Source organism: Lagenorhynchus albirostris, chromosome 4, assembly GCF_949774975.1.
Source record: "Lagenorhynchus albirostris chromosome 4, mLagAlb1.1, whole genome shotgun sequence".
Classification (NCBI taxonomy): Eukaryota; Metazoa; Chordata; class Mammalia; order Artiodactyla; family Delphinidae; genus Lagenorhynchus; species Lagenorhynchus albirostris.
In genome coordinates this window covers 17,761,407-17,788,206 of record NC_083098.1, presented here as the reverse complement: position 1 = coordinate 17,788,206, position 26,800 = coordinate 17,761,407, and the positions used below count along the sequence as shown (strand labels likewise).

General features: G+C 37.4%; 1 protein-coding gene across 1 annotated transcript; it reads left to right on the top strand.

The window, feature by feature from the left end:
* The first annotated feature begins 1,780 nt into the window (after window positions 1-1,780).
* LOC132519593 (all-trans-retinol dehydrogenase [NAD(+)] ADH4-like) lies at window positions 1,781-22,859 on the top strand. Its single transcript, XM_060147487.1, is given in 10 exon segments — window positions 1,781-1,798; window positions 3,136-3,237; window positions 4,220-4,277; window positions 4,280-4,360; window positions 5,892-5,979; window positions 7,677-7,908; window positions 12,065-12,325; window positions 15,765-15,900; window positions 16,393-16,531; window positions 22,757-22,859. Coding segments are annotated over 10 exon segments (1,218 nt in total).
* Window positions 22,860-26,800: the final 3,941 nt, after the last annotated feature.

Sequence of the window (26,800 nt, the reverse complement as noted above, 5' to 3'; positions counted from 1 at the left end):
GTGCACAGTTGTGCAGGATGGAGCCGACTCGGACTCAACATGGCATCATAACAGGGTGAGGGTGGCCATTGCTGGCGCCCATGGAAACAGCAGATCTAGAACTCTGACTGGGTCCAGGACTGCCACAGCCCATTCCCTGACCCATGCTGAACGTCCACACCAGCCTCTCCTGCTCAAGCACTGCTCCCCTCTGGGGCGAGGGTGCAGGTGCTGGGAGGGGGCAAAGCACACAATTAGAGGGATTGGAACCAGCTCAGATCCGACCCTTACAGCTTTTGCTCCAGCAACTAAGGACCCGACCCCCACTCCCAAAAAAGTCCTGTTGGCCACTGAGCAGTAGAGAAGCCACAGCTCACACCTGGCTCTGGCACTAGCCCCTCTATCTGCAGCCCCACCTCCTACCAAGGTGATAGCTGCCAGCACACCCTGGGGGAAGATATGACTCATGCTCATGTCAGATACAGCTCTCCCTGCAAAGCCACTGGGCACACACAGACTGTATAGGGATGTTTCCACACAAGCACACCCCTTCAAGACCAGAATAGGTAACTGTTTCACACAATATCATAGAGACAAGAAAGTTAAGCAAAATGAAAAGACAGAGGAATTTATTTCAAATGAAAGAACAAGAGAAAACCCCTGAAAAAGCAATTAATGAAACAGAAATAATTTACCAGATAAAGAGTTCAAAGCATTTGTAATAAGAATGCTAACTGAATTCAGGAAAAGAATCAATGAACATAATGAGAATTTTAACAAGGAACTAGAAAATATAAAAGGAACCAGTCATAACTGAATACAATAACTGAAATAACTGCGCGTCCAGAGCCTGTGCTCCACAACGGGAGAGGCCACAACAGTGAGAGGTCCGCGTACCGCAAAAAAAAAAAAGAAAAGTGTAACATAACAACTTAAATATTCAATAATAAAATATTAGTTAAAGTCTGGAGGAGATAATAGAATACTATGGCTTTTTACCAACAGGATCAGAAGTATTTCAATATTTTAACAATTGGCATCACCTTAATAGGGTATGTTAGCTGCATATAAGCCCTGAATTTTCCCTAAGGAAAAGCACAAGTACAACAGGATATACATGAAAAGACTTGTTATGCAATTCTGATTCATCACAAAACAGAAAATGGATGAAAAAAAATGTGGTCAATTCATACAATGGAATACTCTACGGTAATGAAAATAAAGTACAGCTACAGGCAATGTGGATGAATCTCACAAAAATAGAGTTGAGAGGAAAAAAAGACATGAAAGAACACATACACTATGACTCCATTTGTATAAAGCTTTTAATCAGTAAAACTAAACTATATTGTGTAGAGAAGCATAAATCATAAAAGAAATGCAAGGAAATTATTATTAGGATTGTGAAAGAGAAGGATGGATATAGGAGGGATTCTGGGTCAGTGGAAATGTCCTTCACTTAATAATTATTTGTTAACTTATCTAATAGGTTTAATGACCTTTACTCTGTTATCTTATATTTTGCAATAAAAAAAGAAAAAAACAAGTAAACAGAAATCCCCAAATAGTTGGAAGCAATGAGGGTTTGCAGCTGAAATATGACACCACAAATGATGATGTGGAGAGAGATGGGCAAAGTTGCAGATTACAGCAACAAAAAAGGAGAGAAAATAATTGGAGAATAGAAGAGCAGAAATGGTATTTATTCAAAGACAATTCTACACAGGACACAGAGCACCCTAGATAGAAGAAGAACTTCTTAAATCAGAAAGAAACTTCCAAGGCAAGTTTCCCAAAGAAAATGGGCACCAAGGGCAAAGTAAGCAAATATACTGTTTCTTTATTCAATTCTTGTTTTGTGTGTGTGTGTCTTTATACAGTTGCTAAAAGACGCGTCCTTGGGAATTACTCTCAGAAAGCAGCAGTTTAAAGTTGATCAAAAGCTAAGTCCTCATCAACAGATGTACGGATAAAGAAGATGTGGTATATATATACTCATATAGGTACTTTCCTGGTGGTGCAGTGGTTGAGAATCCACCTGCCAATGCAGGGGACATGGGTTCGAGCCCTGGTCCGGGAAGATCCCACATGCCTCGGAGCAACTAAGCCCGTGAGCCACAACTACTGAGCCTGTGCGCTAGAGCCCATGAGCCACAACTACTGAAGCCCACGTACCTAGAGGCCGTGCTCCACAACAAGAGAAGCCACCGCAATGAGAAGCCCCTGCACCGCAACAAAGAGTAGCTCCCGCTTGCCGCAACTAGAGAAAGCCTGCACACAGCAACGAAGACCCAACGCAGCCAAAAATAAATAAATAAATTTTAAAATATATATATATATATACACACACATGTACATACACACTCACAATGAAATATTACTCAGTCATAAAAAAGAATGAAATCTTGCCATTTGTGACAACATCGGTAGACCTAGAGGGTATTAAGCTAAGTGAAGTAAGTCATACAGAGAAAGACAAATATTGTATGATTTCACTTATATGTGGACTCTAAAAAGCAAAAACAGATGAACAAACATAACAAAACAGAAACAAAATCATAGATACAGAGAACAGGTGATTGCCCAGGGTTTGGTGGTGGGGAGTTGGGAAGATGAGAGAAATAAGTGAGGGAAATTAAGGGATACAAACTACTAGGGCTTATAGCTCTAGCAAATTCTCAGGTGATGTCAATAACTGCTGGTGGCAGGGAGGTCCACATTTTGAGCAGCGAAGATGTAAAACACATCTGCTCTAGCAATAAGGATTCAGGTAATGCAGAGCTGATAACAAATGGTTCGATCAACAAACACATATTGGTCATCTACCATGCCCAAATCCTATATAAATTTATCCTCTTTATTCTGGAGAGAAAAAAATCAAGGCTTTATAATAGGGTAAACTTTAATACACCTGTTCTTTTTGAAAATTAAAAGTGCAATGACTACAATGTAGAATTTGACTTCTTATTTTCAATTAAGGTCCCTTGTCTTTAGAATAATATAATTATATATAACATCCAGCCACAAACTCCAAAACTCTCTTTCATAAAATAATAGTATCAACATGTTCATTCATTTTTTTTCCATGATATTCTTTCTTTCTCTCTCCTTCTCTCTTCCTCCCTCCTATCCTTTCCCCCTCTCCCTCTTTCTCAGGTTATTAAATGCAAAGCAGCTATCGCCTGGAAAGCAAACAAGCCCCTCAGCGTTGAAGAGGTTGAGGGAGCTCCCCTCAAGGCTCATGAAGTTCGAATTCAGGTGTGTGTGAACTTTCCCAGGGCGGGACAGGCAAGACACCAAATGCAGACTTGGCTTCGGTCAGGTCAAGCCTATGTAGTATAACTGGGAGTCCCAGGAGTTTTCACTATGGGGGAATTACATATTTAGGTTCACATTAAAAACAGGTATTATCCCCAGGAGGGGTAAATTGTAAGAATCAGACAAAGGAATTCATTTTAGATTAGAATTAGGTAGGTTTTCTTTTTGTTTTCCAGTTGCCAGTTATTGAAAAGTGTTATTAAAAGAAAGATTGAGAGTTTGGTTCAAAACAAGGAAAGATCTGATGCTAAGGGTCCTGGGTGCCCAGAGGAGGGGACAGAAGTGAGACAGCAGGGAGAAGACATGGCACTGAGCAGAGAGGGATCACAGGCGACAAGGTGAGTCAATTTCTCCATTTTCTCCGCAGCTGACCTGGCTTATATTTTTCCTTAGGATCACCAACCACAGTAAGAGTTTATGCATGAGAATGAATGAGTTATCCTCATGAACAGAATCCTGAAAAATAATACTGGGACACTTCGTAATTAATTAAGACAATTCCTTATTTGATATCTCTCTTTTAACTATAGAAGTTTTATTACCTCTATTGTATTTCATGTCGTTTCAACAAAATTTGAACAAGCCCTAGAAACCTGTGTTCCCCCTCCACTCCCTCTAACAGAGTTTAACTTTTCTGTTACCTTTGATTTCTCCTCTCCTAGAGACAGTGACTGCCAATTCTCTCTCTTTGTGTGATTTTTTTCAGTGACAGTGAAAGGAAGAAAATAAAGGTGCATTAAGAGGAAAGACTATATCGCAACATATTTTTAATTGTTCTTTTTTTTTTTCAAAATGCAATTCTTTTATTGAGCTCAATGAGTGTTGTTAAGTTTCAAGGTGTCATTGGGCCTAAAATTATCCTCCTAACAACCCCAATGATATAATTACAGAAACAGGACTCAAGTCTGCGGTTGCTTTGTAGATAATCGCCACCACCTTGTGCCATACTGATGCCCATGTCATCCATCCTCAATTTGAGGGGCTTTTTTCCCAGTGATCCTTGGCCATGAGGCTGCAGGAATCGTGGAAAGTGTTGGGCCAAGAATGACCAACTTCAAACCAGGTATTTAAATTTCTGATTCCAATTAAATGGAAATGTCAGGATATTTCAGGGATAATTCCTGATACAGTCCTGGCTTTGCATGCTATAATTGATCTCTGTTTACATAAGGGGACCATCTTTTCCAAAGCAAAACTGAAGCACACAGTCTATCAGAGTCTAGCAATGAGACACAATATTTCCAATCAGAGCTGCCTAGGGACTTCCCTGGCAGTCCAGTGGTTAAGACTCCACACTTCCACTGCAGGGGGTGCAAGTTCGATCCCTGGTCTGGGAAATGAAAAAAAAAAAAGAACTGTCTAATAAAATCTGCGAAATACAGTCACTTTATTTACATATAGCACTGCGAAACTGTCCTATGATACAAAACTACAAGGTGAGCTTACACTGAGCTTCCAAGGGGGAACAGATGACAATTTAAAACAACCTCCTCTAAATAAAACAGAAAACTATTTTAATATTATAAAGAATTTAAAGAATGATGACTTATAGGTAGCTTAAGCGAGAAATATTATGCATATGTCAATGTTAGCTTAAATGTCTTCTTGGAAGTTTGTAAGATAAACATGTGTATGAAGCATGCCAATAGTCGAATTATTTACTTTACATTTTGTAACAGATCCATCAAATACTGCAATATGAGCTATGCAATTGTCACTTATCAGACAGGATGAACCGTATCATTCTTTCTTCCTTTAATGAGGATGCTCCAAACTGAGAAGTATATTAGTATCTTTCCATTCAAAACAAGATTATAGAAACAAATTGCTCTCCAAAATTTGGCATCCACAAACAAGTCTGGCCAAGGTAGTCCCAGCTCTACCACTTACTGGCTGTGTGACCTTAACCAGTTAAGTCACTTTTCTGTGACTCAGCTCAGATTTCCATTTTCTAACGGGGACAATAACAGTACCCATCTCAAAGGGTTGTCCTGAGAATTAAATGAGATAATACATGGAAGCAGTTAGAATGGTGACTGACACATACTAAATGTTGAACAAATGTTAATCATCGTTATTGGACCTTGGTCATCAGAGGATAGAAATCATTATTGAAATTGAATAAAAAGTAGAAAATGTAGAATTTGAGAGTGAACTAAATGAAACATGAAGATGATATATAGTTTACTCTCCATATCTAGCCTATTGCCCACCTCCCCTATTACATAAGGATGTTCTGTTCCATGCAGGATGTTTAGAAATGTAATAAATAAAGTCATTATGTAATAAATAATAGTCATAATGCAGAGTGTTGCAATGACAGCAGAGTCTCACAAAGGACTCTGCCCCTGATGGTATAATACAGATGTGTTGCTTGACTGCCCAGCAGAGAGAAAACGAAAAAGAAAAAAGACAGTATATACAATACTTGGGAGAATCAGCAATCTTGCAGGTTAATAAAATACTGTAGCCACCTATACTTCCTACTGAACATAAAATGTATACCATAAAAAATGGTGTTTTCCACCAATTCACCTGGTAGAAACTATAAGTAACATCTTAGGCATCATCTAACACATGGCCTTCTTTTCTAGGTAACAAAGTAATTCCACTCTACCCACCTCAGTGTGGAAAATGCAAGTTCTGTCTGAGTTCACACACAAATTTTTGTGGAAAAATCAAGTAAGCTCTATAAACTATTAGTAAGAGTATAAATTGTTACAAATATTTTGGGCAGTACATTGGCATACCTAAATGGAGTTGAAGAGGTGGATACTTTGTACCCACCAATTCTAGATGTGTACAAGAAACTTGTAAAATCACCCAAACAGACATGCACCATAATGATCATTGCAACACTGTAATAACAAGCAATTGAAAATAGGGTAAATGTCCTTCAATAAGAAATAGATTAACGAATTGCTGTGTAGTAACACAATGGAATTACTATATAACAATGAGAATGGCTAAACTTGCTCTAAATATACTATATAACAATGAGAATGGCTAAACTTGCTCTAAATGTATCAACATAGAATAATCTCACACATATAATGTTAAGGGAAAGAAGCAGATAAATTTAGTCATATACAATAACAGTACCATATATTGTTTATGGTTCATGTGTATGTAGTAAAGGGAATGATAAATGCCACATTCAGAATAATAGCTACTTCTACAGAGGATGAGAGAGGAATGCAATGAGTCACAGTAATTTATTCCAAGACCACATAGATGTAAGTCCTGGAGCTAGATTTTGAACCTAGGCAGTCTGGCTCCAGAGTCAAAATTTTTAATTGCCTTATTCTCTACTGAGACTATAGAAAGATCTGTTTATGCTTAATTCTAATTGAAACTAGTTATTTTAGAAGCTAAAATTTTACTACTCTTATATAGATTACTGTGCCTCAATTTCCTCATCTATAAAATGGGGACAATAATAATGCCTACTTCACAGGGTTTTGCAGATATTCAAAGAATGAACACACCCTTTTGCAAACCTTTAATAATAGATTTTGACAATGACCATCAATTCTCTCTAACGTCACAAAAATAGAGATAAGGTATTAAATGCCTCCAGATGAAAATACACAACACTATTTTAGCAATATTCCTACAAAAACATAAAACCTGAATCAGATCAAGCATTTAGATCAAAAATACTAGTTTAGAGGAAATACAGTGATAGAGAAACATGTTAAACCAGGTTACAAGAGTGTAATCAGAAAAATCTACAGTGAAGAAAATTCTGTAGGCCAAATGACTGTTTCTTCAACAAATAAATGGCAGGGAAAAAACAAGGGGTGGGGTGAGGACCTATAAATTAAAAGAGACTTAAGAGACATATCAACCAAATGCAATGTGTGGAACTAAAAGAATCTTTATCTTTTAGAGACACATACTGAAATATTTACAGATGAAATAGCGATGTCTAGGATTTACTTCAAAATAGTCCAAAGTGGGGAGGATAGGTGCTGGTGTTGGGGAAGCAGGTAGGTAATAGAGGAAACTAGATCAGTCATGAATTGATAATTGCCAAAGCCTGGAGATGGTTACATGAGGATTCATTTTGCTATTCTTTCTACTTTTATATGTGCTTGAGTTTTCCGTAATACAATTTTTTAAAGAAATACATGGAAAGCCCTTAAAAGAGTTTCTGGCACATAAGAAGTATACAGTCAAAAGTGTATTATTATTATCATTATTACCTTTAGACCAATTCTGACTATATATTTAGGTGAAAATTCTCAAGCCGTTTTTTTTTCAATTTTTCCATCTAATAAAATGATCATAACGAATACATAACGCCTAATTTTTTTCTTCAGGAAAGTAATCAGTGGTCCATCTACTTTCTCTTTTTTTGTATCTTTTTCCCCTAGGCATTTCAAAACTCCTATGGGTGATCAAAAATTAATGGAAGACAAAACTAGCAGGTTTACCTGCAGAGGAAGACCAATTTACCATTTCATGGGAACCAGTACCTTCAGTCAGTACACTGTAGTGTCAGATGTTAACCTTGCCAAAGTTGATGATGATGCCAGTTTAGAGAGAGTTTGTCTGCTTGGATGTGCATTTTCAACTGGCTATGGTGCTGTAGTCAACATTGCCAAGGTAAAATACTTAATCACCAGGTTGTGTAAAATAGACATTACTAGGAGGCAGCATGATAAAGCAACCAGATTTATCTTCAAAACCTGGCTCTGCTGTTTATTACCTCTGTGATTTTAGGCAAGTTATTTAACCTCTCTATTCCCATCTCTCTACCATAATATCTACTACAAATAGTTGTGGGGATAATTAAATCATATTACATATGTAAGACATCTGGCCCAGAGGCTAGCATATAGCTGGCACCCAGTTCATGTTCTTTTCCTTTACTCGTATGTTAGATTATAGACTGTCCCTGATTTAAATACAGCCTGATAAATATGTCCCCTAAATGCGAATGCTCGTCCTGGGGCAGCAGACCCAGTCAAGAGACAACAGAAACCTCCACCCATCTCCATAGAGCTACCCTACTTTCTCCCTGACACAGCAGATTCCTCTCTCTCAAACTGTAGTAATTCATCTCTGCTTCTCACCCTGTGCCTTTGTGGCTTCAGGGGAAGGTCTCAGATGGCAGCCCTGATGATGGTAAGATGCATCCCTGGAATTCCATGTTAGAATTTAGCTTTTACAAAGCTCTTCAACTGAGAGATTAGAGAGATGTCAATATCACTTGGACGCTTCAAACAACCTCCTTATTTGAACCTCCTTGACATCAATCTTTTCCCCTTGACTCTAAACTGCAAAATGCAACCAGAGTGATCTTCCTAAACAAAAAATCTAAAGTTTTTATTCCCCTTTATTATTCCCCTTTTCCTTCAATATGCTGTAGTCATTCTTTCTCCTTCTTCCTTTTGTGGCTCACTGTTCCCCTGGGCCTGACCCTCAGTCTCTGGGCTCTGGACTGCGCCTCTGGACTTTTCACACCTGGCTCCCACCAACACTGCCTGGAAAGCTCCCCCACTTCTTCTGGCTGACTCCATTTATTTATCCCTTCCTGTTGGAAGCCTACTCCACCCTCCCAGGCATGCATGAGGTATCCCTCCCTCCCACTTTCCCCTAAAGTTTCTGTATTTAACCCTGTCTTCCTTCTTATCACACTATGAAGAAATTTCCCATTTATTTCTCCTTCCTATTAGATGATTTGCTCTGTAAGGGCAAGAATTCTCTCTTGTTCATTGTGATAGCGCCAGAGCCTAGCCCTGTGCCTGGTACATAATATGAGCTTGATAATTTTTCAGCAAATGAATGAATAAAGCCAGGTTCATGTGAAACACCTAAAACGCCTTGGTGAGGCTTGGTCCTCAGCCTTGCAATCCAAATATTCTTTTTTATCAGATTGCTTAGAGTTGTTCAGTGCCAAGGAAACAAAGTCAAACTAACCAAAATAAGAGGCTGATCTAGTAGCCAGAATATCGAGATATGACTTTTCGTTGAGAATTACATCAGCCATAGGAATGCTACTCTTGGCTCTTAGTGTATTATCTCCCTCTAAAAGTTCATTCATTCATTTATTCATTAACAAAAATGTAAATTATATGGGAGGTCAAACTACAATCGGAAGGCTCCTGGAGGAAGGGTGTTGCTAGTTGGGTGGAGTTCAGAGCTAATGTGACCCTCCAGTCAAGGCGTAGTTTCCTCTAGATAACACTGGAGACACAGGGAAAAATTACTGCTCTTTGCCACCACACCCCACCCCGCCCTTTTCTGGACTCCATGCTGACTGTCACCTTCTACTGTTCTAGTCTTTCTTCAGGGATATTAACACTAGAGATTCAGCCACAGTTTTCTTTTAAATCTAGTCAGAACTTACCTAAACTCCCAGAATCTGCTCTTCCTGCTACTGAGGAATAGCTAAACCACCTCATGCTCAAAGAAGAGAAATAAATCTGATAGGAACAAGTTAAGAGAAGTGAAGCGTCAGTAATTCTAGTCAAAAGGCAAGAGCTTTAATCATGTTTAATTTACTTCTGGGAAGAAAAGTGATGCAAAAACTCTGATTAATTATTGAGGACCACTCCCCCAGTATCACCAGAACTCCGGGTTCTTTTTAACCTATTTGTATCCTTTACTGCCACATTAATCACATTTCATAGAGATCTTTGGAAGCATAAAAATGTCCTGTAACAGTGTTGTCTGCAGATAGATAATCATCAACTATTTATAGCCCTATTTTTAAGTGGGGGGTACTTTATAATAACCTCCACTCAGAAGTGCAATTAAATGCACTTTTACACACAGATGTCCAGTTGTATAACATAACTGGTGCAGTGTATTCAATTTATACACTGTTGTGAGCTATGTACAACTACTGTGTACAACATTGCTTCAATGAGAAAAATGCATGTTACTTTCAATGAGACTTACGGCAAACTTTATAATACAGTCTCCATAGAAATATATTTGGAAATATATTAAATATGCCACAGTATCATAGTCAATAGAACATAGTACATATAGAACATTATTCTGAATATTTGCAAAATAGATATTCTATTTTCCCTGAGTAGCAAAAGTCAGCATATGCATGCCTAATATCACACATAAGTTAAAGTAAAATACATGCATTCTCTCTGTTCCTTAATAGTTTTGTTTCCAGTTTAGAATATATCAGTACTTCCCTTGGACACATTTTCTCTTTCCCTTTTGTGTATGCTTTAATTCTAACAGTTTCTCATCACCATTAGAAAATATTAATTGAGCATCTCTCTGTATAGTAATTTTTTTGCCACTATACCACTCTACAAAATAACATATTCCAGCTACAGCAGCTTTCCTTATCATCTTATATATTATGTTTCTTTTTAATTCAATGTAACAAACATTTATCAAAGACAAAAGATAAGAACACTCCTTGATAGCAATGTGAGAGATTATATGCCTTCAAAGATTTTGCAGTCTTTTAAAGAAACACGTGTATGCAAACAAAATCAATCAAGAATAATTATAAATTATATGATATAAAAAAAGCAAAGGGGTGGGCACTAATTTCTAATTGAAGAATCAAGAAACATTTCATGGGGAGAGTGTGATTTAAGTTGGGCCTAGAGGTATTGGTTATATTTTAATTGAAGGAAATATATTTATTTTATATCTAGTAGTGTATGTATGTTAATCCCAAACTCTTAATTTATCCCTCCCCCCCTCCCCTTTGGTAACCATAAGTTTGTTTTTGAAGTCTGTGAGTCTATTTCTATTTTGTAAATAAGTTCATTTTTATCATTTTTTTTTTAGATTCCACATATAAGTGATATCATGATATTTGTCTTTGACTTACTTCACTTAGTATGATCATCTTTAGGTCTATCCATGTTGCTGCAAATGGCATTATTTCATTCTTTTTTATTGCTGAATAATTATTCCATTGTATATATGTACCACATCTTCTTTATCCATTCATTTGTCAATGGACATTTAGGTTGCTTCCATGTCTTGGGTATTGTAAATAGTGCTGCAATGAACACTGGGGCTTGTGATCTTTTTTTTTTTTAACATCTTTATTGGAGTATAATTGCTTTACAATGGTGTGTTAGTTTCTCCTGTATTGCAAAGTGAATCAGCTATACGTATACATATATCCCCATATCCCCTCCCTCTTGCATCTCCCTCCCACCTTCCCCATCCCACCTCTCTAGGTGGTCACAAAGCACGGAGCTGATCTCCCTGTGCCATGCGGCTGCTTCCCACTAGCTATCTGTTTTACATTATTCGGTAGTGTATATATGTCAGTGCTACTCTCTCACTTTGATCTATTTTAAAAAGAAACCAATAAACCCATTAAAATGTGTGGGCCTCAGTTTTTGTTCTCATAACACCAAAGGGAAAAGGAAGACAAGAGAATGATTTTCACTTGGGTTTGTTCGTTATGAGCTGAATATCTAATGGCCTTCAAGTGTTTCTGCAGATTTAGCCAGTGATTCATCCATTTTCATGTTGGCAAATTGCCCCCATTTAGCTATATCATTTAGTTTTATGACAGGCAGTCTTTATTTATATAGTCCTGCCCCCACCTCACTCGGTCCCTATTTTACAAAGTGGGACCAGGGACTCCTGGTGGTCCAGTGGTTAAGACTCTGTGCTTCCCATGCAGGGGGCACACATTCTATCCCTGATCAGGGAACTAAGATCCCGCATGCAGCACGGAGTGGTTAAGAAAAAAAAACAAAAAACAAAAGTGGGACCAGCTGCTTGAGAAGTTAATGTATAATTTTCTTGCCTGCAGGTCACACCTGGTTCTACATGTGCCACCTTTGGCCTAGGAGGTGTCGGTCTTTCAGCTGTAATCGGTTATAAAGCAGCATAAGCTTCCAGAATCATAGTTATTGACATCAAAAGTGAGAAGTTTACAAAGGCCAGAGCCCTTGGAGCCACCAACTGCCTCAATCCTAGAGACCTAGATAAACCCATTCAGGAGGTCATTGTTGAAATGACCAATGGAGGTGTGGATTTTGCCTTTGAGTGTGTAGGTGGAGCTAAAATCATGGTGTGTATATTTTTTATAGTAGGATATAATAAATATTGCTTATTAACATTTATAATATGTGCATCTTAATATACTTATTAAATTTTAATATTTATATACATGTATAAGTTATGTTTAAGAATAGTTATTAATACTATATTAGATATCATTATATGTTACATACATATAATTAATTTTACTTATTAATAAATATTAATAGTTACTATTTAATATTAATGTGTTATTAATATTTGTTTATTCTTTCACATGAAAGTCAGCAAAAAATTAAGAGAAAACTTAGAAATAAAAACTTTCAAAGGATTGTGCCTATGAGAAGTGAGGAAAAAAATAGAAAAGGCAGATTTAGAGGAGGGAATAGACAGGGTGAATGGAGTCACCCCTAACAGCCAGAGGTATCCACTCTCATCTTAAAGTAGAGCAAGGAGATGTTAGCAACCTACAAACAAGCCAGTTCTGTCCATCAGATCTCAATAATCAGGCTGCAGAATTAGGTCCAAATTACGTATGTGAAATTTTCAATTAAAAAAGTCAACAAGCTGCAAAATTAAAAACTCAATCTTTTTTTCCTAAACACTACAATTTTGTATCATTCAGATTTCTTCCCTCTCAGGACAGGAAAGGAGGGCCCTTCTGAGTGCAGAGCCCTGGGCAACTGCACTGGTTGCAGGCCCATATAGCCAGTCCTGTCTGTTCTGCTCCAGAAAATGGGGTAAAGAGCCAACTGCACAGGCAACATAGGGAGAAGTTAGCCTCCAGAGCACGCAGCCTTAGTCTCCAGCAAATATTCACCTAATGCATCTTTGCTCAAAGCTACTAAGTAGAGTTTTGTTTTGTTTTTTTTAACAAGATGACCAAAGAATTCATCAACTAACTTTTCTGCCTATGGAGGCTTCTTAGTTCATTAGTGAGAGCTGTGAAGTAGTTATGACACTATTCCCTTTTATTTACCCCTTCACTCAGCCTGGCTCCTAAAACTCTCCTCTAGAGAGGGTACACAGAATGAAATTCTGTACTTCAACCTCCCAGGAGCAGGCTTTGGCAATTTTCCCCTCGGTTCTTACCTGACACAACATGATATGACAAAAGAGAATGGAGACTGGGAAGGCTGCCCTTCTTGGGTCTTTCCTCTTAGAATGGCTTCATTATAATAGTGCAACTGCTTAAAAGAGGATCTGGCAGGTAATAAGCACTCGATAAATGGTAGCTATTACTGACATTCGTGCAGTGAGGACCCCTTGTACTGTACCGCTCCCCTGAATCCAAAGCTTCAGGCCTTGCTTTTTCAATTGTCCTTCAATTGCCTTCAATGTGCCACATCCCTCCCTCCACTTCCCACAGCTCATATGTTTCACAAACACTGAAATTCAGCCCACTTATTTTTCTAGTATAGAGATTCTCAAAACTGGCTATACTTCAGAAGTACCTGGGGAGCTGCTGTTTTCCAGTATCAGTGAATTGACCCATACCCAGGATATTCTCATGCATTGGTTCTCAAGCTGAGAACCACTGATCCAAAACTCGGCAGGTTCTATTATTAACTTATTTATTACACCAAGAAACGTATTTTAAATTATGGAATAGAATTACACTAGAGAACCCAAATAAAAAGAGATGGGTTTAATCACAAAAAGATGGGCTAACTACCCTTCCACCAAAAGCTTCCATAACTAAGGAAAGCTTAATTTCTACGTTGTGGAGGAGATTCCAGTAATGGGAATGAACTTAATTTCAATGACCACTAATGCTCTAAAGCAGTCTAAAGAACCCAATAGAACAATTAGAAATTTACAGTAATGGACAATTTTATAAGATTTTGAGAATTAAAAATTCTCATCGAAAGTTATCAGAGGCTACCAAATAAAACCCTGTATTTGCATATAATACCCATTTAACTAAGTTATAATTATGGAGGTTAATTCCCTGCTTGGAGCAAAGCTCAGAAATGTAGAGAAGGGCAATAGGAAAAACATTAAATTAAAAAAAAAAAACAAACCAGGAGTAATGTAGGCAGCTACCTTAAGGTTGCAAGCAGTGCCTGTGCTCTTTACCTCTCTCTGTACAATATACATTAAACAAAAATATTTCTGCCATATAAGAAGTATAGAAACTAGAAGAGTTGCTATTTAGAAATGTTAGAAATTCTCAAAACTATAAATACATATTCAAATAAAGATTTCAAAACACATTCTAAAAGTTCTAGGTCATTGCATTGCCCATCCCTAGTAAGACAGACAGACAGAAGAGGGAAAGAATTTACTGTACTTCAGATTGCTTCTTTCATATAATGATCAGTGATGAACAGGAATGGTATTCCTATTGGGACTTCTGTGGAAGTAAAAGTTGCCTCAACAGGTGAGAACAAAGTTAACCACTGGCTATGGCAAACAATATGGGATAAGTTTATATTTTTCTTGTATAATATTAGTCTCAAAAGATTTTAAATGTTCAACTATAACACAGGGCTTCTATGTGGAATGGCCATCCACAAGTTTATATCTTTCTTAAACTTATTTACATTTTCAATCTTGGCATTTTTATATTAACTCCAAACCTGCAGTAGGTTAAGATAATATTTTCTCTTTCTCTCATGAAAAGATCAATGCAAATCCCCTGGGCCCCTGTCTTCCATGTAGTGATTCAGCAATCAAGGAAGTTCAAATTTGTGGCTTTACAATCTCAACATGAGGTCCTCTTGGTTGTTAGAGTAGAAGGGACAGCTGGCGGGATGTGCACTGGCTTTTCTATTTTGGCTAGGAAATGGCACACGTCACTCCTGCCCATAGCCCAGAACTAGTCATATGACTCTACTTAACTGCAAGAGAGCTAAAAAATATAGGGAAGCAGATGAAATGTTTGATGAGCAGCAGCCACTGTTATTTTCTGTTTAACCATTTTGCCTTCTGTTTTAAATAGCATTTCTTTTAAATTATCCTACATTGAGATCTGCTAAGTTTACAGTATATGCCTCATTTTTAGACTCTAGTGAATACTTATTCACCCTCTGTTCGTGACTTAATTTTGATCCTTTGTCCATGGAATTGCAAATATCTTCATATATACCATTGTACCTGGTCAAAAACTTGTTGACTAGAGTTTATAATATCTTCTATAAATCTTTCTTTACCTTCATGTATGTATATTTTTCTTGATATACAATGAGATGCATTCTGGGTTCAGCATAAGTGTGGTATTAAACAGAGTAAAATATGTTTGGTTTCTTTTCAATATCTTTTTTGATGACATTCAAAATTTTACTGGATATTCTATCTGAAACAGAACACTGGTGCCTCAAGTCTCAATCTACAATATTACAACCTCATTAGCCATTATCTTTTATGCAGAGTTGTGTAAAATTTCCCTAAACTATTGTACAAACCCACATTGGAATTCATGTTCCACTTTTCTACTTACTCAGCTAATCTTTTTGTTTGACCTTCAGAGAGCAGCCCTTGACAGCAATAACAGTAGGTTGGGGAGTATGTACATCATTGGAGTAAACGTTGGTGACAACGGATTGAGTGTTTCTGCAGTGGAGCTAATAATGGGCTGTACTCTAAATGGAACAAGCTTTGGTGGTCAGTTTTTTTTTTTCTTTTAATTTTCTTCATAGTAGTACTCAAATTATCATAATTAGGATTATTGAAAGGAAAGGAAAATAATTTATTTTTTAAATATTGAGTGCCTAGAACATATCTGAAGACTTCCTGAAAGCTATTTATTCTATTAGTTACTTGAAAGTAAACAGAGTTTCTTTATAGAAGGATAACTATAATTTGCAAATTGAAATTCAGTTTGCATTAAAATGGACCAACATAGGGGAACAAAAGGTAGACAGTAGTCAAATTGAGATACTTCCTTATCTAGAAATAGAAAATAATCTTGAATTTTTCTTTTGAAGAAAAAAAATTTAATAGATAGAAGTACAAAAAATTAAAGATGGCAGGGGGATAAGCTATTTGAAGCAACCCAAATCTGACCTGATAATTTCATTCATTCGACAAACACTGGTTAAACTACCTTTTCATGTCAAGCACCATGTCTTTATTTGGTATTTTGGCCAATTACAGATTGGAAAGGTATCGATTCTGTCCCAAAGCTGGCTGCTGACTACAAGAATAAGAAATTCGATCTGGATGCACTGGCGTCCCATACCCTTGCTTTTGACAAAGTTAATGAGGCATTTGACGTAATGTACCAAAGAAAAAGGTAAATTACCAAAGAGATGAGTGAGCAGTTTGAAAAACCTTTATGATGATTCTATTTTCATTTGATGTTGAAAACTAACCAGTGTGTCTTTTCTGACACTTTCCACATCATCAGAAGTACTCAATGTCCTTAAAAGATTAAATAGTGGCCATTTGCAAGAAAGAAAACTTCCTACTCTATTTCCATAATGTACATGGACATACACTGTTCCAACATAGAGTGGTGATATAAACTGACACATATTTTCCCCTTCACAAATTGTTAACTCAGTTGGGGCTGCTCCATAGCAAGAGAGGTTTCTAGAGTATAATGTCAGGTTCAATATAGTACAATATGGCCCTGAGTCTGGAATCACTGTGGTCTGCGACTGACACAGAATGCCCACTCCAGGCCCTTCATTATCAGACTCAGGCGAAAACCATGAAGATGTGAGTAGTGAGTGGCAGGTAACAGATACTTAAAGGGTTCCCCAACTGCCTCATTCTCTTGCTTTGTCATGGTTGTCTTACAAGTGATTCAAGTCTACAATTTTAGCTACATTGTGCTCTCTTGGCATAGACCCTGAGAAATGATTTATAAAAATGTCCCAATCAGGGGATCCCTGGTAATTGGGGAGTGGGTAAGACTAGGATCAATGATTTTGGTTAAAATAATCAACCACAGTGTTGATCAATAGAAGTAAAGGCCAAAACACCAGGAACAGTGTTACACAGAAGAGATGCAAAAAGGCAACAAAAAGAAGTGAAAGGGGGAAAGTACATAGTTAAATGACAGGACTTTGAAGCAGAGAACAAATGTTGCAAAAGAAGAAAATAGGTCCATGGTGTGAGGACCAAGGATTACTTCCTGGGTAAGAAATCTGAGAAAATATCTCTACTCATATGAACTCCCTAATTTGCAAAAGTGTTAACTGCAATGTAAAAAAAAGACGTTCAATAAAAAGAAAAGAACACTTAAGAAAATGGTAATAGGAACATACATATTGATAATTACCTTAAGTGTAAATGGATTAAATGCTCCCACCAAAAGACATAAAATGGCTGAATGGATACAAAAACAAGACCCATAAATATGCTGCCTACAAGAGACCCACTTCAGACCGAGAGACACATACAGACTGAAAGTGAGGGGATGGAAAAAGATATTCCATGCAAATGGGAATCAAAAGAAAGGTGGAGTAGCAATTCTCATATCAGACAAAATAGACTTTAAAATAATGACTATTACAAGAGAAAAAGAAGGACACTACATAATGATCAAGGGATCAATCCAAGAAGAAGATATAACAATCCTAAATATTTATGTACCCAACATATGAGCACCTCAATATATAAGGCAAATTCTAATAGCCATTAAAGGGGAAATTGACAGTAACACAATCATAGTAGGGGACTTTAACACCCCACTTTCACCAATGGACAAATCATGAAAATGAAAATAAATAAGGAAACACAAGCTTTAAATGATACATTAAACAAGATAGACTTAATTAATATTTATAGGACATTCCATCCAAAAAAAAAAACAGAATACACTTTCTCCTCAAGCGCTCAAGGAACAGTCTCCAGGATAGATCATATCTTGGGTCACACATCAAGCCTTGGTAAATTTAAGAAAATTGAAATCGTATCAAGTATCTTTTCAGACCACAACACTATGAGACTAGATATCAATTACAAGAAAAAATCTGTAAAAAATACAAACACATGGAGGCTAAACAATACACTACTTAATAACCAAGAGATCACTGAAGAAATCAAACAGAAAATCAAAAAATACCGAAAAACAAATGACAATGAAAACACAACGACCCAAAACCTATGGGATGCAACAAAAGCAGTTCTAACAGGCAAGTTTATAGCAATACAATCCTACCTCAAGAAACAAGAAACATCTCAAATAAACAACCTAACCTTACACCTAAAGCAATCAGAGAAAGAAGAACAAAAAAACCCCAAGTTGGCAGAAGGAAAGAAATCATAAAGATCAGATCAGAAGTAAATGAAAAAGAAATGCAGGAAACGATTGCAAAGGTCAATAAAAGTAAAAGCTGGTTCTTCGAGAAGATAAACAAAATTGATAAACCATTAGCCAGACTCATCAAGAAAAAAAGGAAAAGACTCAAAACAATAGAATTAGAAATGAAAAAGGAGAAGTAACAAGTGACACTGCAGAAATACAAAGGATCGTGAGAGATTACTACAAGCAACTCTATGCCAATAAAATGGACAACCTGGAAGAAATGGACAAATTTTTAGAAAAGCACAACCTTCTGAGACTGAACCAGGAAGAAATAGAAAATATGAACAGACCATTCACAAGCACTGAAATTGAGACTGTAATTAAAAATCTTCCAACAAACAAAAGCCCAGGAAGAGATGGCTTCACAGGCGAATTCCAACAAACATTTAGAGAAGAGCTAACACCTATCCTTCTCAAACTCTTCCAAAATACAGCAGAGAGAGAAACACTCCCAATCTCATTCTACGAGCCCACCATCACTCTGATACCAAAACCAAAGATGTCACAAAAGAAGAAAACTACAGACCAGTATCACTGATGAACATAGAGGCAAAAATCCTCAACAAAATACTAGCAAACAGAATCCAACAGCACATTAAGAGGATCATGCACCATGATCAAGTGGGGTTTATCCCAGGAATGCAAGGATTCTTCAATATACGCAAATCAATCAATGTTATACACCATATTAACAAATGGAAGGAAAAAAACCATATGATCACCTCAATGGATTCAGAAAAAGTTTTTGACAAAATTCAACACCCATTTATGATAAAAACCCTCCAGAAAGTAGGCATAGAGGGAACTTACCTCAACATAATAAAGGCCATATATGACAAACCCACAGCCAACATCATTCTCAATGGTGAAAAACTGAAAGCATTTCCACTAAGATCAGGAACAAGACAAGGTTGTCCACTCTCACCACTATTACTGAACATAGTTTTAGAAGTTTTAGCCACAGCAATCAGAGAAGAAAAAGAAATAAAAGGAATCCAAATCGGAAAAGAAGTAAAGCTGTCACTGTTTGAAGTTAACATGATACTATACATAGAGAATCCTGAAGATGCTACCAGAAAACTACTAGAGCTAATCAATGAATTTGGTAAAGGAGCAAGATACAATATTAACGCACAGAAATCTCTTGCATTCCTATACACTAATGATGAAATATCTGAAAGAGAAATTAAGGAAACACTCCCATGCACCACTGCAACAAAAAGAATAAAATACCTAGGAATAAACCTACCTAACAAGACAAAAGACCTGTATGCAGAAAACTATAAGACACTGATGAAAGAAATTAAAGATGATACAAACAGATGGAGAGATATACCATGTTCTTGGATTGGAAGAATCAACCTTGTGAAAATGACTATACTACCCAAAGCAATCTATAGATTCAATGCAATCCCTATCAAACTACCAATGGCATTTTTCACAGAACTAGAACAAAAAATTTCACAATTTGTATGGAAACACAAAAGACCAGGAATAGACAAAGCAATATTTAGAAGGAAAAATGGAGCTGGAGAAAGCAGGCTCCCTGACTTCAGACTATACTACAAAGCTATAGTAATCAAGACAGTATGGTACTGACACAAAAACAGAAATATAGATCAATGGAACAGGATAGAAAGCCCAGAGATAAACCCACGCACATATGGTCACCTAATTTATGACAAGGTAGGCAAGAACATACAATGGAGAAAAGATAGCCTCTTCCATAAGTGGTGCTGGGACAACTGGACAGCTACATGTAAAAGAATGAAATTAGAACACTCCCTAACACCATACACAAATATAAACTCAAAATGGATTAAAGACCTAAATGTAAGGCCAGACACTATAAAACTCTTAGAGGAAAACATAGGCAGAACACTCTATGACATAAATCACAGCAAGGTCCTTTTTGACCCACCTCCTAGAGTAATGGAAATAAACCCAAAAATAAACAAATGGGACCTCTTGAAACTTAAAAGCTTTTTCACAGCAAAGGAAACCATAAACAAGACGAAAAGACAACCCTCAGAATGGGAGAAAATATTTGCAAATGAAGCAACTGACAAAGGATTAATCTCCAAAATTTACAAGCAGCTCATGCAGCTCAATATCAAAAAAAACCCCAAACAACCCAATCCAAAAATTTAGGTCCAGAAGACCTAAATAGACATTTCTCCAAAGAAGATATACAGATTGCCAACAAACACATGAAAGAATGCTCAACATCATTAATCATTAGAGAAATGCAAATCAAAACTACAATGAGGTATCATCTCACACCAGTCAGAATGGCCATCAAAAAATCTACAGACGGGCTTCCCTGGTGGCGCAGTGGTTGAGAGTCCACCTGCTGATGCAAGGGACATGGGTTCGTGCCCCGGTCCGGGAAGTTCCCACATGCCGCAGAACGGCTGGGCCCGTGAGCCATGGCCGCTGAGCCTGCGTGTCCAGAGCCTGTGCTCTGCAACAGGAGAGGCCACAATACTGAGAGGCCCGCATACCACCAAAAAAAAAAATATATATATATATATGTATATATATACACACACAAACAATAAATCCTGGAGAGAATGTGGAGAAAAGGGAACCCTCCTGCACTGTTGGTGGGAATGTAAATTGATACAGCCACTATGGAGAACAGTATAGAGGTTCCTTAAAAAACTAAAAATAGAACTACCATATGACCCAGCAATTCCACTACATATATATATATATATATATATATATATATATTCCACTACATATATACAATGGAGTACTACTTAGCCATAAAAAAGAATGAAATAATGCCATTTGCAGCAACATGGATGGACTTCGAGATTTTCATATTAAGTGAAGTAAGTCAGAAAGAGAAAGACAAATACCATATGATATCACTCATGTGTGGAATCTAAAATATGACACAAATGAACTTATTTATGAAACAGAAACACAGACACAGAAAACAAACTTATGGTTACCAAAGGAGAAAGGGTGTGGGGAAGAGACAAAGTAGCAGTTTGAAACAGCAGATACAAACTACTATATGTAAAATAATCAACAAGGACCTACTGTATAGCACAGGGAACTATATTCAATACCCTGTAATAAACCATAATGGAAAAGAATACAAAAAAAAATATGTATATATATGTATAACTGAATCACTTTGCTGTATACCAGAAGCTAACACAACATTGTAAATCAACTATACTTCAATTTTTATTTTTATTTATTTATTTATTTAGGCCATGCCACACAGCTTGCAGGATCTTAGTTCCCCAACCAGGGATGGAACCCTTGTCCCCTGAAGTGGAAGCACAGAGTCCTAACCACTGGACCGCCAGGGAATTCCCTATACTTCAATTTTTTTAAAAGAAAACAAGTGGGGAGCAGAGAAAAGACCCTTTCCTTCCCACCTTTGGATACTGTCATGTAAGGACATGACAGTCTGGGAACCCTTGTCCCCTGAAGTGGAAGCACAGAGTCCTAACCACTGGACCGCCAGGGAATTCCCTATACTTCAATTTTTTTTAAAGAAAAAAAGTGGGGAGCAGAGAAAAGACCCTTTCCTTCCCACCTTTGGATACTGTCATGTAAGGACATGACAGTCTGGAGCTGCAGCAGCCATCTTGCAACCATGATGGGAAAGACGAGACTGGCAGAGAAGTTGAACTAGAGCCTTGACATCACTGAGCAGCAGAATTTACCATTCTCTTTCATTAAAATGTCCAGCACTTTCAGAAGCAACCATCTACCCGCCACAGGCTTTGAATGACTCATGTACTTTAACACTCTTCTACAGCAAAAATCTTGTGGTCCCTAAGGCTTTGCCTTTAATACTTTCTTACTTATTTCCAGTAAATCAGAGTTGATTTTCTATTAACTGTTCCACCCCTGCATACCTAGAGATAATCTACTCCTTAAAATCAACTGGATTTTCACTGCTTTCAGCCTCAACAGGTCAGATAATTAATCCCAGACTGACCCATTTCCCTGATGGTCTGTTTTCTTGCAAAAGTCCTGATACTGCTTTTGACTGACTTCATTGCAAGTCACAGGAATCAATTCTGGCTAATTTATAATGATAAGGAATTTACTGCTGGGCAAGTCCTAGAACTATCTAGAGGACTAGAAAACACTTTCAGAGATTTATAGCTTGAAATTATGTCCAAACCCAGGCAGCAGAACTTATCTGGTCACCATTTTTCTTGACCTCAGGTTCAAGATGCCGCAGACTGAACCATCAATTCCACCCCTGGACAGAGGACACCGCCACTGGCTTGACTGCCATTACTGCTACAGGAAATTAAGTCCACAGTAGAGAAGGAGTGAGGGACTTACTTCTTCTCCCTTCTGTGTTCCATCTCCTCCCACTTCTTGCTAGCTACTGCTTCAAGCCCCCTCAATTGTCCAGCCTGGAAAAGAGGAGAAATTTAGAGGAAAAGACTACATTTTATACAACCAATACTGTTGCAATCTGATCTTGGTGTCCTTTGGGTGCAGCATCTTTTAGATACAGAATTCCTTCTTGAGTGGGGAATTTCTGTGGGTTTCACAAAGAATCCTCTGACCCAGTAGGGATCTCCTACCTGCAACTCCTTTATAGGGATGATTCTTTCTACAACTGGACAACTAAGACGCTGCCTTCAACCCTTTGCTTCCACAAGGGTCACCTTACCTCTCCAGATGGATTTCTGTGATGAAGTTCCTTTTAAAATAATCTACAATTGTATCCCTTTGCAGTTTCCACCTTTGGTCCGTGGGAAACACACTTGTGTCCATGTCCCCACTAAACTCTGCTCTACTTCATTCTGCCACCAGCCTTAAATTTTTTTAATTTATTTCAGGTAACAGACCTTGCATCTTCCACGTTTCAGAGAAAATACTTCAAGCTTTTTGAGTGTTTTTCTTCTCTTGGCTTCAGATGAGGGGGAAGTGCTCCCAACATACTTACCAGGAAGTAGGAGGGGCATATACAGCACACTGACAACTCTCTCCAAAGAAATTCTCCCTCCAAACCATTTCTGCCCTTCCCCATGGATTCTTTGCCCTCCCTTATATAGCTGAGAGATAGGAGATGAGCTAATGCTGACAGAAGATGTCTCTTAGCATGTCCTACATAAGGTACTCTAGTACCTTGCTTTAGAATGTGAGGGTAATTTTGGCACCTATATTGCTTGGCCTTGGAGTTTTTAGCCAAAACTGAGACAAAATGAAAAGTTCCATTTTAACTTCCTGTTACATTTAATCATGAAACTATCCCTTACAGGCATACCTCAGAGATATTGCAGGTTTGGTTCCAGACCACTGCAATAAAGTGAATGTGGCAATAAAGTGAGTTACATGAGGTTTTTTTTTTTTTGGTTTCCCAGTGCATATAAAAGTTATGTTTATACTACACTGTAGTCTATTAAGTGTACAATAGCATTATGTCTTAAAAAAAGTACATACCTAACTTTATCACTAAAAAATGCTAACCATCAACTGACAACACAAGGTTGCCACAAACCTTCAATTTTTAAAAATTCAATATCTGTGAAATGCAATAAAGTGAAGCACAATAAAATGAGGTATGCCTGTACTTCTCCAGCCTGTCAGGTTTTCCAGAGTCTCCATAGTTCCAATCAGGAAAAGATATGTTCAGGTTACTTACAATAATGGATAACTTATAATACATTACCTACAAAAAAACATAAGGAAAATTTACTTCTTTGGGATCGTAGTACCACCCAAGGAGTCTCTGACCCCCTAATTCTGTGATATGTGTTCGTCTTGAAAAATAACAGGAAAAACTGCACAACACAATTCAGATTTGCAGCTGCAAACTAGGTGTCCATCTACTTTGTATGCTATGTGTATGTGCGCTTTCCCAAGTGAAAGGATTTGATGGGTAGATTTCGAGCCTCAGTATTTAATAGAATTAGTACCAACCACTTCTGGCTCCCTTGTGTTTAACCCATCTGTGGCAGTTCAGTTTCCTGTTCCAATTCAGAGGGGCCATAGCAAGGGCTATCTCTACCTCTCTAATGGAATATGTACCCAAGCAATGTCAACTGAAGCTGGTAAAACAAAAAACAAAAAAAGTTCCCCTCAAAATGTAGCAGACATTTATGGCTTCATGAACTCTTCCTTCAATGCATTCAATACTTATCTTTATTTCTTGTGAGCTCTATGAAATATGCTTCAACTTTTTGAAGTCTGTTTGACTATCTCTAGTGTACACTTACTTGCATGTTACAAAGTCTAAAATGACAGGTCATTTTCACCTAATAAGCCCTTCAGTTCAAAATGAGCTGAATTAAAAATAAATTTAAATATAAATGTTTCAGACATTAGATGAAATTCCTAAAAATCTTACATGTTCTGGTATAATAGTATAAGTCATAATTCTAGTTATTACTTTAAAATGCATATCTCAGAAATAAAAATAAAATAAAATTTAAAAATAAGCTGAATTATCTTAAGAGTTAGAATTAAGTACAAGTTAACAGTATCATTCATTGTTTCCTCTCTTCTATTCAATGAAATGGAGAGCACAGTAGGTCAAGAATTTAACAAAGGGCCTGCTTCCAAATGCTGCCAGGAGGTTGAGATTCCTCAATACTTCTATATTTTGCTGCTATACCCATTTTGTGATCTGTATCTGGAAAGATCACCTGTATCTCCTACCTGCTCAGGCTATTTCTAATTTAGTCCACACTAGCAAATTCTCTAATGAGACTGAGGGCCTCTGATTTCACCTTGTATCAATTTTGTCTTCTCATAGAAAGTAGATGAGACTTAAACATCTACTTGTAATTCCTGTCTATTATTTTTGTTGTTTTTTTTTTTTTTTGCGGTACACAGGCCTCTCACTGCTGTGGCCTCTCCCGTCGCGGAGCACAGGCTCCAGACACGCAGGCTCAGCAGCCACGGCTCACGGGCCCAGCCGCTCCGCAGCATGTGGGATCTTCCCAGACCAGGGCACGAACCTGTGTCCCCTCCATCGGCAGGTGGACTCTCAACCACTGCGCCACCAGGGAAGCCCTGTTATTTTTTAATACACTTTATTTTTTAGAACAGTTTTAGGTTCACAGCAAAACTGAGTAGAAATACAGAGTTCCCACAGATACAGAGTACCTCCTCCTCCCTACCGCACACACACAACCTCTCCCACTATCAACGTTCCCCACAATACTGGTACATTTGCTACACTGATGAACTACTTTGACACACCATTATCACCCAAACTCCTATGTTAAGGTTCACTCTTGGTGTTGTTCATTCCACAGGTTTCAGCAAATGTATAATGATATATATCTACCGTGTAGTATCATAACAGAATAGTTTCATTGCCTTAAAAATGTTCTCTGTTCCACCTATTCAGCCCTCCCTCCCCACTAACCCCTGGCAATCACTGATTTTTCTACTGTCTCCATAGGTTTCTTTTCCAGAATGTTAAATGTATAGTTGGAATCACACAGTATGTAGCCTTTTCGAATTGGCTTCTTTCACTTAGTAATATGCATCTAAGATTCCTCCATGTCTTTTCAGGGTTTAATAGCTCATTCCTTATTAGTGCTCAATAATATTACATGGTCTAGCTGAACCACAGTTTATCCATTCACCTACTGAAGGATATCTTAGTTGCTTCCAAGTTTTGGCAATTATGAGTAAAGCTGCTATAAAACTTGTGTGGACATGAGTTTTCAACTTTTGGGTAAATACCACGGAACAGGATTGCTAGATCACATGGTAAGAATATGTTTAGTTTTGTAGGAAATCACCAAACTGTCTTCCACAGTGGCTGTATCATTACGCATTCCCGCCAACAATGAATAAGAATACCTGTTGCATTTGGTGATGTCAGTGTTTTGGATTTTGGCCATTCTAACAGGTGTGTAGTAGTACCTTATTGTTTTAATTTGCAATTCCCAAATGACACATGATGTTGAATACCTTTTCATATGCTTAGCTGCCGTATGCTTCTTTAATGAGCAATATGTTCAGACCTTTCACCCCATTTTTAATTGGGTTTTTTGTTTTCTTATGGTTATTTGTATATTTTGAAAATGGCCCTTGATCAGATATGCTTTGTTAATATTTTATCCAAATCTGTGGCTTCCCCTATTCTCTTGACAGTGTCTTTCACAGAATAGAAATGTTGTTTTATATTAATGAAGTCCAGCTTATCAATTATTCCTTTTATGGATCATGCCTTTGGTATTGTATTTTAAGAGTCATCACCATACCAAAGGTCATCTAGATTTTCTCCTATGTTAT